The sequence below is a fragment of the Dama dama genome, chromosome 5 (assembly GCF_033118175.1).
Source record: "Dama dama isolate Ldn47 chromosome 5, ASM3311817v1, whole genome shotgun sequence".
NCBI lineage: Eukaryota > Metazoa > Chordata > Mammalia > Artiodactyla > Cervidae > Dama > Dama dama.
The window spans coordinates 120800564-120816446 of record NC_083685.1 but is presented as its reverse complement, the minus strand read 5'-3'; the positions used below and the strand labels follow the sequence as shown (position 1 = coordinate 120816446).

The 15883-nt window shown below is 53.6% G+C and overlaps 1 protein-coding gene across 1 annotated transcript; it reads left to right on the top strand.

Annotated features, from left to right (window-relative positions):
• The first annotated feature begins 1080 nt into the window (after positions 1–1080).
• Positions 1081–8472, top strand: CHMP6 (charged multivesicular body protein 6). Its single transcript, XM_061144567.1, has 8 exons — positions 1081–1237; positions 3716–3825; positions 3955–4042; positions 4587–4673; positions 5486–5551; positions 5773–5853; positions 6862–6916; positions 7567–8472. Exons 1-8 carry the CDS (start codon positions 1175–1177, stop codon positions 7620–7622), a joined length of 606 nt encoding a protein of 201 aa, XP_061000550.1. The 5' UTR covers positions 1081–1174; the 3' UTR covers positions 7623–8472.
• Positions 8473–15883: the final 7411 nt, after the last annotated feature.

Here is a 15883-nt window from a genome sequence, read left to right as displayed (position 1 = left end):
GACTGAACAGAAGGGAGAATGGGTTCCTCATGAAGGGGTCTATGTAGTACGCCTGGCAAACCTCCCCCCAGTGCCTGAACCATTGTGCCAGGTACTGCTGCTGCCTAACAGCCTCCCCCTGCCCCGGCCCTGCACTTAGGCAGAGTCAGCAGGGAAGGCTCATCTCTGCTCCATGGGATGCCAGCTGAGTGGCCCAGCTGATGGGGGATAAGAACTCCCCTAACAAGAAGGCACATCTATCCAGAGAGCAAGGGATGCTGACTCCTCCCCCACACAGCCCTCTCCAGGGGCTGCTGCTGGAATAGACACTCTGGATATGGATTTGCCTCCGCCCACCCTAGGAGGCTTCTGCCAGCTGCACTGTTGTGGACTTGGAGGCCCTTAGTGGTGTCCATGTCCTGATCAAGGAGTTCATTTCACAGAGAGGGGTGAGCGCTGGGCATGTGCCATGGGACACCTCATCTTATGACCCCACCTGCCCAGGAGCTGCTGGACTGCTAGAAAGGTGATGGGGCCCATGCAGACGGGGCTGCGGGCTCTGCCTGGGCGACCAAACCGGGCTGAGTACTGTGACCCCTCATGCCAACCAAGACACACGAGTGGAAGCCAGGGCTGCAGGTGTGGGTGGCACCCCAATGCCCCGTGGAGGCTTCTGCCGGGACCACGGAACCAGAAGATGGGCTCCCCTGGGGACTGGCCACCGGCCCGGAGGGCAGAGCCGGTGGGGCACGCTGCCTAGTTGGGAGTTCAGTGGACACTAGAGATCAGGGTTGTAACATCACTAAACGCAGCATTTTGTGCATCCGAGCCGGCGGAGCAGTGATTTGTGAACAAGATCTCTCACCTTCCGGGAGATGGTCCACGCGGTCACCCCGCAGGGTTCCCACCGTAGTGGGAGATGGAACTTTAGTCTTGAAGACCGCGCAGGTGGGACCTTCTGGAAATGCACCTGAACCGCACAATCCAGGGTCCCTGAGCCCCGTCTACTGCAGGTCCAGCCCCTTCTCTGGGCGGGGCTTCCGTCCGCAGACGGCCGGGTTCCGCGTTCTGCGGCGCCAGGCCCCGCGCGGCCGCCGTAGCGGGGGTGGGTTGGGCCCAGACTACGGTGGCCGTGTGGCACGGAGCACGGGTCCGACCGGGGCAGGGCGGTGGGGCACGGGCCGGGCCGGCCGCCATGGGCAACCTGTTCGGCCGTAAGAAGCAGAGCCGGGTTACGGAGCAGGACAAGGCCATCCTGGTAAGACGCCGGGCCCTGCAGGCGGGTGGGCGCGGGCCGGGTACCCCCGGAACGTACGGGGAAACCGAGGCTGGGCGGCGGCAGGCTGCGCTCCGCTTCTCCAAGGGGTCCAGTCCCTCTGGCCGCCCAGCCTCACGCTGGGGCTGCAGCTTCGGAAGCCCGTCTGGGGCGATGCGCAGTGGGCTCCCCTTGGGGAGCATGTCCGGGCCCGGTTCCCAGCGAGTCTGAGCGAATCCGGTCGCTGCGGGTGTAGGTGGTCCGGGTGTGGCTGAGCTGTGCTTCGGGAGGCGGGGCCCGGTTGTACTGTCTCGTGGTTGTACCTTGTCCGTGGGTGAGTCCGCGCCTGCGGGTCGGGTTTCTAAACTCCAGCCCTACGGGAGGCAGCCCCAGACCGCTTCTCAGTCCCAGCCCCAGCCCGGTGTGGGCTCGGAGCCTGCGTGGCCGACTCAGTTGGGAGGTCGTGGGGAGGGAATGATATGGCAGTGGGTCCTCATCGCTGCTCCCAGAACTGGGGGTCTAAGCAAGCGCTCAAATTGTGGGACGGTCGTGTTCTGTGTGCTTGGGACTCAGGTTGGACTCAACACCTGTCTCAGTCCTTGTCAAACTTACAACCTGTGCGACCCCTGAGGAAGGAGCCATTGGCCCCGAGCTTGTGGGCTGCCCTTGTCTCCAGGCCACTCCTGGCCCTCGAAAGTTTTAGATGGTGATGTTTCTATGTTGCTACCTGTGGATTCGAGCTTCTCTTTCTGGAGAGCACTGATATGAAAGTTAGTTTCTAGGGAAAAAATCGTGTGGTGTGTTAAGTGAAATAACGTGTTGAGAATAACCCATTTTTGTAAGAAAAGTGTGTCAGGAAGGAGAGAGCCTAGAACGTGAGTGGAGTCTACCTTTGCTTTCTTTTCTAAATTTTCTGCAGGAAAACTATGTAATTTTTGGTACTAAGAAAGAAACTAACTCAGGTGGCAGGTTGTTTTTTTTGGGGGGGGGGGGTGGTTTTACTGTGGCTTACTGAAACCAGAAGTTATAAAACTTTTAAACTGAAGTTCCCCATGAAAAAAAGACCTGTTTTGTCAGGCCTGTTTGTCATTGGAGAACATCAGCTGTCGTTGGGTTTTTATTGTGGTCAGGGCCCGCATGTGCTGGCCTCCATCCTGGGCTTCTGGGCCTCTGGCTGAGCAGGAAGCCCCCGAAGCTCTCCTTTCTGTTGCCAAGGATACACGTCGGTGGGGTTGTGACAGGAACAACTCAGCTGGCACACCACAGAACAAACTATTGCCTGGTGTTTTCTGAGGATGAAAAGCTGAGCTGAGGAACTCTGAGCTGCCCCAGGACCTTCTGCTGAGACTTCTTGTTTTACGAAGGGGGTGGCCTGGCCATACCTGCCTCCCTCTGGCTCCCACCTGACACTTTGTCCACTGCCTGCAGGCTGGGTGCTCAGCCCCTATGGAAGAGAAGCAAGTCAGAGTTGGGCCCGACTGGTAGGCTGGCTATGGGGTGATATCTCATTGTCAGCGGACATCTCTCATGTCAGCGTGGACAGGACATGTGGCCGCCCTGAGCCACCAACCACAGAATGCACTGGGGCAGACGGCCTCTAAAAGGGAGCTATGGAGCGGCCGCTTTAGACCATGTCCATGCTGGGGGCTAATTTCTCACCGTGTTGCGTCCAAAAGATGTGCACACCCTTGACTCACTTAACTCACTCCTGGTAACCGACCCTGAGGACGTCATCTTCCATTGGAGAAGTGCCCTGTGCTTGCAGGTGCTCACTGTACCTGAAATGATGGAATTTGGAAAAAATGTAAATGACCTAAAATAGAGAAGGAGAGACCAAGGCGTGTAAATGGCGCTGCATCCTTTTTGGGACAGGACTCCAGGGTGCCAGGTGCTTGGTGAGGTCTTGTAAGCCCATCACCTCAGTGCGCCATCGGTTGTCCACTGACATGTGGTGGCAAGTGACAACAGTGGGGGAGCTGGTGGCAAATGGCTGAGATCCCCAGAGGAGTGAAGATGGAAGGGACTGCCCCTGTCTCCAGCTACAACTGGACTGGGCTGGTGGTGCTCAGGTGACCCTCACCAATGATTTTGTGTCGTCTCTGCACCTTGGAGGTGGTGGCCACACTCCCTGACCAGCGCTCATGCTCCTTACTGTCTGGGGTTGGGGGGATCTTGGGGGCTTGTAGCATATCGAACCTCATCCTGGGCCTCCACCCTCTAGATGCCAGTGGCATCCCCAGTGGGCCAGCCAGGAATGTCTCCAGGGAGTGCACCACACGCCCTGGAGGACAAACTGGTCCCGTGGAGAGCTGTGTTTCAGAGGATGCACTTCCATGGGTGGCAGCTGGGGCAGTCTGGCCTGTGGGGGGCCCTTCAGTGTCCCCGGCAGCCTCTGTGCCTGCTCTCCTGGGCACTAGGTAGCCCAGTGAGTGTCCAGCGCTGCGTGGGCCCGTGCCAACACAAGGCCTGCTCTCCCAACAGCAACTGAAGCAGCAGCGGGACAAGCTGAAGCAGTACCAGAAGAGGATCACCCAGCAGCTGGAGCGGGAGCGGGAGATCGCCCGGCAGCTCCTGCGTGACGGCAGGAAGGAGTGAGTGGGGTGGGGTCAGTGTGCAGGGGAAGGAAGCCGTCCCCCGTTGGCCTAGAGCAGGGCGTGGGGTAGGCCCGGGAGGTTGGGCCAGGACATCCAATGGCCGTGACTGCTAGGTCCCCTTTGCAGACGGGCCAAGCTGCTGCTCAAGAAGAAGCGATACCGGGAGCAGCTCCTGGACAAGACGGAAAACCAGATCACCAGCCTGGAGACCATGGTAGGCCTGGTGGGGGTTGGGGGTGTGGGCCGTGTTGGCCAGAGGCCCCTCAGAGACCTGAAACGTACCATTTTCCTTTCCGGGACCCTCAGCCAGAGGTTATGGAATGGGTCAGGCCGGGAGGCAAAGGAGAAGCTTTACTGGGAACCTGACAGTCTTAACGGGCTGGGGCAGGTTGGCTACTGCAGTATTGTGGTTGGGGGGCTAGGCCACTTCTGGGTGGTGGGGATGGGGGGGAGTCTGCCCCAGTTACTGAAGAGGTGTTGAGATCTGCAGGAGGCTCCCAAGTGACCTGGGTTCAGGGCACAGAGCTTTGGTTGTGCTCATTTACTAACAGCTTTGCTGTTAAAAGCAGTCTGATTCGAGATTCCTCCCAGGCCCTCTCAGTCCCGCCCAACTGGTGGTCAGAGCACCAGGAAAGGACAGAGGGAAGAGGAGGGCAGAGACTGTCAGTCTTGGTGACAGTGTGGTCCTAACTCCCGTCGTGGGTCTGCGTGAGGCAGCAGAGAAGATGGGCCCCTGACCACCCAGGTCTCCTCCTCAGGTCCAGAGTATTGAGTTCACCCAGATTGAAATGAAAGTGATTGAGGGGCTGAAGATTGGAAATGAGTGTCTGAATAAGATGCACCAGGTAAGTCTTGGCGGGCTGGGGGCAGAGAGGAGGGGGAGCCTAGTGGACCAAGGAGGGGGCTTGTCCCTGAGGCCACAGCGGCACCCAGGCCGTTGGGCATGAGGGAAAGTCAGTCATTACCGGGAGAGGCTGACCGTCTTGTAAGACAGACAAACTCAGGAATATTGACCTGAAAATAGGGACCCCGGCTACAACTTGGGTCCAGAGATTCTAAGCGTGACCGGAGGGATAGCCTCATCAGAGCCGGGGAGGGGTGTGGTGAACTAATCAGAGGACTTCCTGGAGGAGGTGAACACAGCCCCGTCTCAGGAAGCAGCACAGAGGTAGATGGTGAAAGGAGAAGTAAGGTGCAGAGAGGCCACGCCCCAGCCTCACCCCATCTCTTTCCCGATGAGTGGATGGCAGGTGGGGCTGGGCAGAGAGCTGAGGTTACGTTGCCTTTCTGAATGTCCAGTGTGGGGACCATTCAAGCAAAGGTGTTGCTTTGAACCCAGAGCAAATCAAGTCACGTGGCCAGAGAAAACTATACTTGTCGATCTGGGTGCCAGAAGGTCCGCTGAGAAGGGCCAGCAGGGGTCTGAGGAGATCAGTTGAGACTTCTGAAAAGACTGGTCTAACAGCTCTGTGCCTATGTGGACAGGCCCTGCCAGGGACGTAAATAACCAAAGCTGTGTCATGTCCCACTCGGCATGGCTTCCTTTAAACGAGAGCAGAGGGGCAAGGCCATGCGCGCTGCCCATGCGGGTGGGCTTCACCAAGGGGGTTCTGTCGCATGCTTCACTGACAAGACTCAAAAACTTGTAACCGATCAGGTGATGTCCATAGAAGAGGTGGAGCGGATACTGGACGAGACGCAAGAGGCCGTGGACTACCAGCGGGTAGGTGTTGCCGGGTCATGGGGCCCGCCATCTGGCAGCCAGTGAGTGTGGTGGCCAGTGGCCAGCCCTGCCCATGAGGACCAGGCCTTCCCACACCACACGGGGGCTGCCTGCTTTCTTTCAAGTGAGAGCGGCCTTGATCCAGGGCCGTCTCCTTCCTCCGTGAGGGGGCACCACCCCCAGCCCAGCCACGCTCTTCACTTCTGCTCCTCCTTTTGCAGCAAATAGATGAGCTGTTGGCAGGAAGCTTCACTCAGGAGGATGAAGATGCCATCCTGGAGGAGCTGGACGCCATCACTCAGGTAACAGGACCAGTGGGACTGACAGAGGCTCCGGTGGAGGTACCCCTGGGAGGCCTCTGCTCACTGGCCTGGGCGAGCACCTGCCTTGAGTTTCTCTCGAGCCCACAGCTCTGGTTTACAGCTGGTTTTCTTCCCTAAGACAACTGGCATTTGTTGTAAACCGAAGCCCCTTCTCCCCGTCCACCTGACTGACAGCAGGGTGGGACTGGCCTGGAAAGAACGTTTTGCAGGTTGTCCACCAGGTGTGGCAAGTGTGGGAGTGAGCGAGGTGCATAGAGTGAAAGGCTGACTCTCCTAGCTCCCTCGGCCCTTTTCCCCCCAGTGGGCAGTGATGGGGTTTAGATCAAACGGAGGCTCTTTCCCTCTTGTGGTGGGTCTCTCTCTGTCACTGCCATGTGTTGGCTTGGAGGCCTCTAACTGACCAACCGTCTCTTCAGACCCTGAGTCTGTGCTCCCTCACGGAGGGCGTCTCCATCTCTGGGGGCCCCTGCCTTAGCGAGCCACATTCATGCCATGCCCACCAGCTTGCCACCCCCCAGCCATTGGCCACGGGAAAGCAGGTCCTGAGCGCTGCTGCTCGCTGCCTGAGGGGCCCCACGTGCACCTGCCCGCTGATTCACTTCCTCCCGAGGCCCGAGAGGCAGACCCCTGCTCTGTGCTTCCACACCCAGGAACCACAGGTGCACCTGGGTGCCACCACGTCAAGCTGAGGCACCACTGTGGCCCCTGACCTGCATGGGTGCCTGTTTCAAAGCCCTCAGCCCAGACTCGGGACAGAACTCTGGGCGGGGAGCCCCTCAGGGTCCAGGTCATTGGGAGCAGCCACCTTTTGTGGCCACTGTGATCTGAGTTACAGAACTGCCAGAAGCCAATGGTGTGCATGCTGCAGGCGTCATGTGCCGTTTAACTCCTGCTGAGAGCAGCTAAGTGGACGGGATGCTGTCCTTTCCGGGAGAAGGAAGGGGCAGGGGGACGTGTCTCACGACCTTTACTCTCTGTTTCTTCCAGGAACAGATGGAGCTGCCAGAGGTTCCTTCAGAGCCCCTTCCTGAGAAGATCCCAGGTACCCACTTTGTTAACGTCCTTTGGGGAACAGTGTGTTCTAGGGCAAAGCATGATATCCTGGCCGCTGGGCCCTGCTCTTCCTCCTTAGTGAGGGTCGGGTCCCACCTCCCCGCTGGGTGCTTGCTGGCACCACCTCAGGCAGAGTGTGGGCCTTGCCCTGGGGCTAGGCCCAGACTTCTGAGGGGTTTGGGTAGCCTTGAAAGAGCCGAACCCCATTCAGAGAAGCGAGTCCCAAAGCATCAGGAGAGGGCACATTTAGCTCTGCAGGCTCTTCTGGGTCCAGCTCAGGACCAGCTGTCCTCGATTCGTCACTGGGATGACCTTCCCCAGGGCATCGCTTAACACGCCTTCAGAAATCCTCCTTCGGCCCGGACTCACTGTTGAGATTCCTCTTCGGCACGCTGCTCCTCGGCCTCTCTCCGGGGTCCGTGGGGGTGCATGCCCGCTGCTGCGCCGTCCTGAGTGCCTGCCTGCTCTCTATCAGCACCCCCGGCTTCTGTGTATGCCTCGCCTTCCCCGCAGCTACGCCCGTTCCTCCCAGAGCACCAAGCCCTGACCTGGCTCCGTGCCGCATCTTGTCCTTTTTGGGAAGTTGCTACTTGTGGGGTGTTCTGTACGCGATAGACGTCTCTCTTGTTTCCTCCACAGAGAAAGTCCCCGTCAAAGCCAGACCCAGGCAGGCGGAACTGGTGGCAGCCTCGTAACACGGCGCTCTTGCGTGGGACTCTCGGGGACTTCGGAGGACTGGGGCCCGCAGTTTGGGTGCGTGGCCAGCCCTGACCGGGCTCCCAGGAGGCGGGCGCCGGGCCAGGCGGGCCGGGTGCTGACGGAGCGCACAGCACACACGGGGCTCCCAATCAGGTTGACTGTGGAGCGCTACCCTGGCGCTGCTGTCCTGCTCTCATTTCTGGATTAAATGGCAACATTCAGATCCTCCAGCCAAACGCAGCTTCTGAAGCTGTGCTTCCCCCAGGCCGTGGCCAGGCCCGACGCTCCTGGTGCTGGTCACACCGCCCGACCCGGGTCGTGAGGCTCCGCGGGCCAGTGTCTCCACAGCGCTGTCTGCTCTTCCAGGCACCTCAGGCCTCCCCGCCCCACCGTTTCCCTTTTTCCTGCTGCGCTCTTTAGCTCACAGGGGCTTTGACTAAGGGGTCCTTGCCTCGGTCTGGCTCCCTGACATGCCCACTCTCCATGCAGATTTGGGGGTGAAAACCTTTCTGCTTCTGTGTTGGTGTTTGGGGGTGGTGGATCAGGAGGGGCACGTGCCTGCTGGATTGCTGACTCTCAGACCTCTGCCCCCCGCCCCCAGGGCCTGACCTCAAGGCCCGGTTCTACCAGGATGGACATTCCAGGATGGCCAGCAGGTCCAGCCGGGGCTCCCCGAGCTGTCAGCAGCCAAGCGGAGACTGGGAAGGATGGAAATGACTTCCCTAGTTCATGATTCATTTTGGAATTAAGACAATCTCCCTGAGATTTCGCTCCCAACAAGAAAGTAAAGTGGACCCTCCTAGCCCCCAGACAGGCCAGCCCCATATTAAAGCTGACGCCCATACAGCCTGCCGCCTCGTGAACTGGGGTCTGTGGAAGGGCCTGCGGGGGTCAGTGTGGCTCCTGTCTCTGGTCCTGGCACACGGCCCCTTGACCCTCCCGGGACACTCAGGGGCACCTGGGTGGTCAGTGCCACGCGGGGCCTGGGGACTCAGGAGCCGGTGCAGTTCTAGCCCTGCCCAGCAGTGGGTGGCAAGCAGGCTGGGGCTCCGGGCTCCGGCTGTCACCTCCGGGCAGCTGCCTGCAGCGAGGTGCAGGGTGGTACTCTTGCTCTTCCTCCCTTAGAAGGGATGCTGGTGGTCTCTCTTCTTTCACAGGGAGAGACCCTTCGTGTCACTCCCATGGCAGGTGGCCAGGAGGTTGTGCAGTTTAGTGTCTCCAGGGTGACAGGGTCTGGGTTAGAGTTTTGTGTCTAGGGTGGGAGTCCAGATGCCCCAGGGAGCAAGCACGCAACAGCAAGGAGGGAGAGGTGGGTGTTCCACCTCAGGGGACCTCCATGCCTCCATCCAGAGGGCACAGTAGGATGCGGACAAGTTTTGAGGGGATAGTCTTGCTTCATGTGAAAGCATGTTTACCAGGTGCAGTGCATACCTCAGCCAGGAGGGGGCTCTCTGCCAGCCAATTCCAGGATTTTGCCAGGAGACTGGTTTGGCCAGTGCCAGTCTGTCGGGCCCCGCCAACTTGGCTTTGGAACTGCGGGGATCCTGCGGGCAGTTCTGATTGAGGAAGGGAAGCAGACCCTGCCCCTCCTGCCCCCAGTGACCTGTCCCTCTGCAGCAGTGGGTCCCAGGCCAGAGGAGGGTGTGTGAGGAGGGGCAGCCCCTCCAGACCGCCCTCCCCCACCCCAGCAGGGTGGACCCCTTCCCTTTCCCTCTGCCTCCCAGTACCCGGAGCTCAGGGTGGTCTGTGAGGGCCGCCGTTGGTGCGATTCCCCATCTTCTTGATGTTTCATCACTGGGGGCTGTGTGGTGGGCCTTTGGGCTCTGACCTCCTCCCCCGCCCTCCACCGGAGAGCGCTTGGAGAACTTGCCTGTGGATGTATGCGGCTCGGCTCCCTGGGAACCACTGGAAAGGTCATGACCAGCCTTCTCCTGGCCTGCACAATAGGTCCCCTCATCTGGAACAACCCAAGAGTTGGGGAGAGAAGCCCCATCCTTTCACCACCAACATGTAGGATGTCACATACCTGTCAAACTGCCTTTTTCTTTGTAAAAATATATCCTGTGGACCCAGGGAGGCCCTGCTCTGAAACCCAGCTGACGCTGAGCTGACTCCAGTGTTCCAGCCTTGGAGTCGCCTGGCTCATAGGCACCCCCATGTATGTGTTGGGGCAGGGGGAGCCCCTGCTGCCAGGATGAGACACATCCTCCTGCCCAGCACTGAGCCTTGGTCTTAAAACACCAACTTCATGACCCTGACCCAGCCACCTAATCTGGGGGGCCTGGGACTCAAGATAATGACAAACCAGTCACAATCAACTGCAAAATATGGGGGCAGAGCTGGTATCCTGCCCAAGATCAGTGGGGGCCTGGTGGAGGTCTTGGAGGAGGGGAGGCCAAAGTGAGCCACCCACGGAGGGCCAGAGAGCCGCTGTGCCTGGTGGGTGGGAGAGGTGTTAAGGGGGAGCCGTAGGGCTCATTTGACTACAAAGGGGACTTCCTAGGAAGCCGGCAAGCTTGGCATCCAGAAAGGACAGACCAGGACAGTAGGGAAAAGGACCCAGGCAGCGGGACCATTTGGCTGGAGGCACATTTGTGATCAGGCAACGTGGAAAGTAGAAAAGCAAGGGATACGGAATTAGGGGGCAGAGGGCATCTAGGGCTGGGTGGGGGTACTCCTGGGACAGGGTTGCCCTGCTACCTACCCACTGCTGCCCCATGGGATCTCCTGGTGCCCCCCTGCCTGCCCATGGAGAGAACTTGGGGATGTCAGGTAGAGAATTGTCATGACAACACAAGGCCTTTGCCTTCCCAGGAGAGGCACAGAGCCAGGTCACTATCAGCAGGAGACCCCACCACACTTTCCATCTCTGCTGGTGCTTGGCCACTGGGGTGGGGGCAGCAGGTCAACAGGTGGAGCTGGGCCTGGGCCCAGGTGGAGCTGGCCTTGTGGCCCCAGGCAAAGCCTCGACACCAGCCTTGGCCACCTCTGTGGACACTTGCACCCCTTAGCTGGGACAGCTGCCACCTTGGCACATGCCTCACCCTTTCCACAATACCCAGATTGAACCCCAACTTTACCGAGTGACTTCCCACACACAGCCCCGTCCCATCGCTGGAGCCCAGGCCTCACCAAGGACCAGGTCTCAGGCTGGGGGCTGGGGGGGTCCTCCGGGGCTGCTCTCGCCACTCGTTACCTTGTTCTTGAGGAGTCCGGGAGTGGTCTCGGAAGGAAGATGTGTCCTTTTTACCTGTATCTGAGGGAGGCACATGCTGATCTAGGAGGACATTTATTGGGTGTGAGGACGCTGTCCTCTGTTCTGGTGTGTGGGGTAAGTGCTCCTTAAGAAACCAAAGTTCTGAAATGAACTCAGAAGAATAAGAGGGCAGGGAATGAGGACCGTGGAAGCTGTGCTGTGGATGGGAGGTGCTCGGCGCTGTGACATGCGAAGAGTGAGCTGCACTTTGTGGGGTTTTTCTGATAAAAGCTTCACTGAGTGTGCAGTTCAGTCATTTGTATTATGCTCCCAGAGTTGTGCAGCCATCTCCACAGACTGTTTTAGAACAGTCCTATCATCTGTAAGGAACTCCGTACCCTCTAACTAGTGCCGTCTTCCCCGCTGTCCTCCCCCCTGGCAACCACTGATCGGCTTTCTGTCCCTCTGGATTTGACCTTTCTGGACACTGCACATAAATGGAGTCATACGATGAATGGCCTTTTAGTGTCTGGCTTCTTAGTGTGATGTTTTTGAGGTTCATCCATGTTGTAGTATCAGTACTTCACATCTTATTATGGTTGAATAATGTTCCACTATGCATAGATGGACCACATCTTACCTGTACAGCACCTGATGAACATTTGCCTTGTTTCCGTTTATTCACTTTTATGAATGATGCTCCTGTGAACATTTCTGTACACATTTTTGTGTAGACATGCTTTCATTTCTCTTGGGTATAAACCTAGAGTGATTTCACTCTGGGTCATGTAACGACTCTTACGTTTGGCCGTTGGAGGAAGCAATGCATGTTTTCCTAAGTGTCTGTACCACCTTTACCCCCAGCAGCAGATGTGAGGGCTCCACTCTGTCCACATCCTGCCCAGCCCTAGCTCGTTCTTGTTTTTTTTTTTTCATCATAGCCATCCTCAAGTGTATCTCAGCATGGTTTTGATTTGTATTTTCATAATGACTGATGATGTTGAGCATCTTTTCTTGTGCTCAGTGGCCATTTGTACCTCTTCTTGGGAGAAATGTCTGTTTAGATCTTTTTACCCAAATTTTAATTGGATTTGTTTTTTTATTATTGAGTTACAAGAGTTCTTTATATATTCTTTTTTCTTCCTGTACCATATTGCTCGTGGGACCTTAGTTCCCGACCAGTGATCAAGCCATGGCAGTGAAACCTCACCTCTTAACCACTGGACCCCCAGGCATGTCCCTCTTTTCTATATTCTTAATCCTACACTCTGATCAGATATAAGATTTGCAAAAATTTTCTCCTGTCCGATGGGCTTTCTTTTTACATGTTTAATAGTATCCTTTCAAACATAAGTGTTTTTTAATCCTGATGAAATCCAGTTTTTTCTTTTGTTGCTTGGGCTTTTGGGGTCATATCTAAGATACCATTACCTAATCCAGGATCATGAAGATTTATTTCTGTGTTTTCTTTTAAGAGTTTAATAGTTTATGTCTTATACTTAGATCTTTGGTTGATTTTGAGTTAAGTTTTGTATATGGTGTTTGGTTGGGAGTCCAACTTCATTCTTTTACACATGGATTTTTTTTTTATAAGTGTTTTTTTAAGAAGATGAACACATTTGTCTTCCTTTAATGTGGAAGTTGACTGGTTCTTTTCCAATTATTTCAGTACCATTTGAAAAGACAGGTATTTCTCCCATTGAATCCTTGACACCTTTGTCAAATATCAGTTGACCAAATGTGAGAGTTTTTTTTCCAGCCTCTCAATTCTATCCTATTTGTCTATGTCTATTATTATATCCTTATTGTAGCTTTGTAGTAAGTTTCAAAATTGATAAGTGTGAATCCTCTTAACTTTGTTCTTTTTCAGAATTGGGTTTACTATTCTGGGTCCCTTGAATTTCCATATGAATTTTAGGATCAGCTTGTTAATTTCTGAAAAGAAGTCTGGTGAGATTTTGATGGGAATTTTTTTGGATCTGTACATCAGTTTGGGGAGTGCTGCCATCCTAGAAATATTGAGTCTTATGATGCATGAACACAGGTGTATTTTCATTTATTCATTAATTCTTTTCAAAAACATTTTGTAGTTTTCAACATATAAGTTTTACACTTGTTAAATTTATTATTATTTTATTCTTTTTGATGCTATTGTAAATAGAGTTTTTTTTCTTAATTTCAATTTCAGGTTATTTGGGTTAACAACTGCATAAAAATACAAGGGTTTTTTGGTGTGGTTTTTTTTTTTTTTTTTTTTTTTTTTGGTATGCTGAACTTGTATATTAGTTCTAGAAGGTTTTTGGTGGAACCCTTAGGATTTTCAATATGCAAGATCATGTCATGACAAATAGAGATACTTTTACTTCTTCCCAACCTGGATGCCTTTTAATTCACTTTCTTGCCTTAATTTTCCTGGCTGAGACCTCCAGGACAGTGTTGAAGAGAAATGGATGTCTTCATTTTATATGTTTCTATTCCACTTCCATCCCCCCAAAAAAACAGGGAGAACAAAATCCTTACAAAATTTTGGAACAAAATCCAGCCCGTTTCTTTTTCCTTTCCTGATGGTTCCTTCCTACCTTTCTCTTTTCATCATCTTTTTTTTTTTTTTTTTTTTGAGCCAGGCAGGGTCGTGGGGCTGACAGGCCAGGCCACACCTGACCTACCTGGCCTTCACTGTACTCAGTCTTCCTGATGTCTCTGTGGATTCCGTCATGAAATGTGAGCTTGATAATGGCATCACTGCGAGTGGGTTTGCCGCCAAGCAGGCACTGAGTACTGCCTCCACAGCAGCAGAGGGAAAAGATCTCCTGTGCTGTGACTCCACGCTGGGAGGGGCGGCAAGAGAGCGAGCAGCATTCACAACGATGGCTCTGGTGGTAACCAAAGCCCCCTGACAATGTGTTAACAAAGGGCACGTGAAGTCCCATAAAGGCCAGTGTGTGGGTTTATAGGTTTAAACCTTGTGGGGCGGTGAGGCATTTGAAGATCTGGGGACTTTGCCTGCGAACTCTGCAGGGGAACCGTGGGTACAGCTGCTAAATCCTCGATGGACCCTTAGGTTTCACCAGCAGGGTATCTTAGTGGGCTGCCGCCGTCCCCTCCCCAGCTTGTTTGCCGTGCCGCCCAAGTCAGCAAGAAAAGACTAGATTCTGAATGTTCTGCTTAAGCAAAGTGCCCCGGAGAAGGGTAGAGACAGGTCTGATGCGTTTGCTGTGATGTCGCAGCCTCCTGACTGGTCCCAGTCCCAGTCCCGACCTGCTCATGTAATAGGCATCACCATAGCTGGGCTAGAGTCGTGGTGATCGGCATTTCCCAAGTGCTCACTGATTCCACAGGCAGATTGCGGCTGTCTGCAGGATTCCTCATGAGGGATATGTCCTTCCTGGTGACGTCTGCAGGCTGGGGGAGGGTCTCCATACATCTTTCTTTATATATTGTCGTCCTCATGTGTTTAAAGTGTTAGTCGCTCAGTCGTGTCTGACTTTTTGCAACTCTACGGACTGTAGCCTGCCAGGCTCCTCTGTCCATGGAATTCTCCAAGCAAGAATACTGGGCTGAGTTGCCATTCCCTTCAGGGGATCTTCCCGACCCAGGGATCAAACCCAGGTCTCCCACAGATTCTTTGCCACCAAGCCATGTTTAAAAACAATATGTTTCTAAGTACAGTGTCACCTTAGTACTGTAGTTTCCCCTTACTTCACTTCTTAGGAAACATCTTTTTAAATAAATAATATAAAAACATACTCATCTCATTTTCTCTCTGTAAGTTCCAAATCAGTAGCGTTTAACACACGTTTAGCTGTAGATTGTGTAGAGAAGACATTGGTCTGAACAAGGGCCAGTGGCCGCTTCCTTATCCCAAGGGTGGGTGATGTCCTGGAGGAAAGCCCTGTTCTCCAGGGACCGTTCATCCGACCCACTGAAGGGCATCACGCACGGCTGTACCACCAGCTCAACAGACATGGGGACGTGGTGACCTGTGGCTCATCCTGCACCTTGTTGCTCCGCCTGCCCTCAGTGCACTGGCGTGAAGGGAAGTGAGGGGTAGCAAACACGCTTTCTTTAAATTGAAGTGTAGTTGATTTACAATATTGTGTTGGTTTGGTTTCAGGTGTATAGCAAAGTCATTTCAATATATGTGTATATATGTATTCTCTTTCAGAGTCTTTTACATTATATATTATTACAAGGTATTGAGTAGTTCCCTGTGCTGTACAGTAGGACCTTGTGCTTATCTATTTTATATTTGTTGTTGTTCAGTTGCTCAGTTGTGTCTGACTCTTTTGTGACCCCATGGACTGTAGCCCCCAGGCTCTTCTGTCTATGGGATTTCCCAGGCAAGAATACTGGAGTGGGTTGTCATTGTCTTCTCTTGTTTTATATATAGTAGTATGTATATGTTAATCTCAAGCTCCTAATTTATCTCAGCCTGCCACTTTCTTCTTCAGTAACCATGTTTGTTTTCTACCAACAAGTCTGTTTCTCTTTGGTAAATAAGTTCATTTGTATTATTTTTTACATTCCAGATATAAGTGATATCATTTGACTGACTTTGTCTGACTTACTTCACTGAGTATGATAGTCTCTAGGTCCATCCATGTTGCTGCAAATGGCAGTATTTCATTTTTTTATAGCTGGGTAATATTCCATTTTGTGTGTGTGTGTGTGTATACTTATATATATATATATATAAAATATATATTTATATAAAATCCCTAAGTTCATCCATGTTGCTGCAAATGGCAGTATTTTATTCTTTTTCTACAGCTGAGTAATATTCCATTATATATATATATGTGTGTGTGTGTGTGTGTTTATATATACACACACACACACACCACATTTTCTTTATCCATTTATCTGTCAATGAACACTTAGGTTGCTTCCATGTCTTGGTAATTGTAAATAGTGCTGCTGTGCACTGTTCCAATTCAAGAACATGATATGTGTTTCCATCTGTTGGTGTTGTCTTCAATTTCTTTCATCAGCATCTTAGAGTTTTCACACTACAGGTCTCTTGGCCTCCTTAGGTAGGTTTATTCCTCGGTATTTTATTCT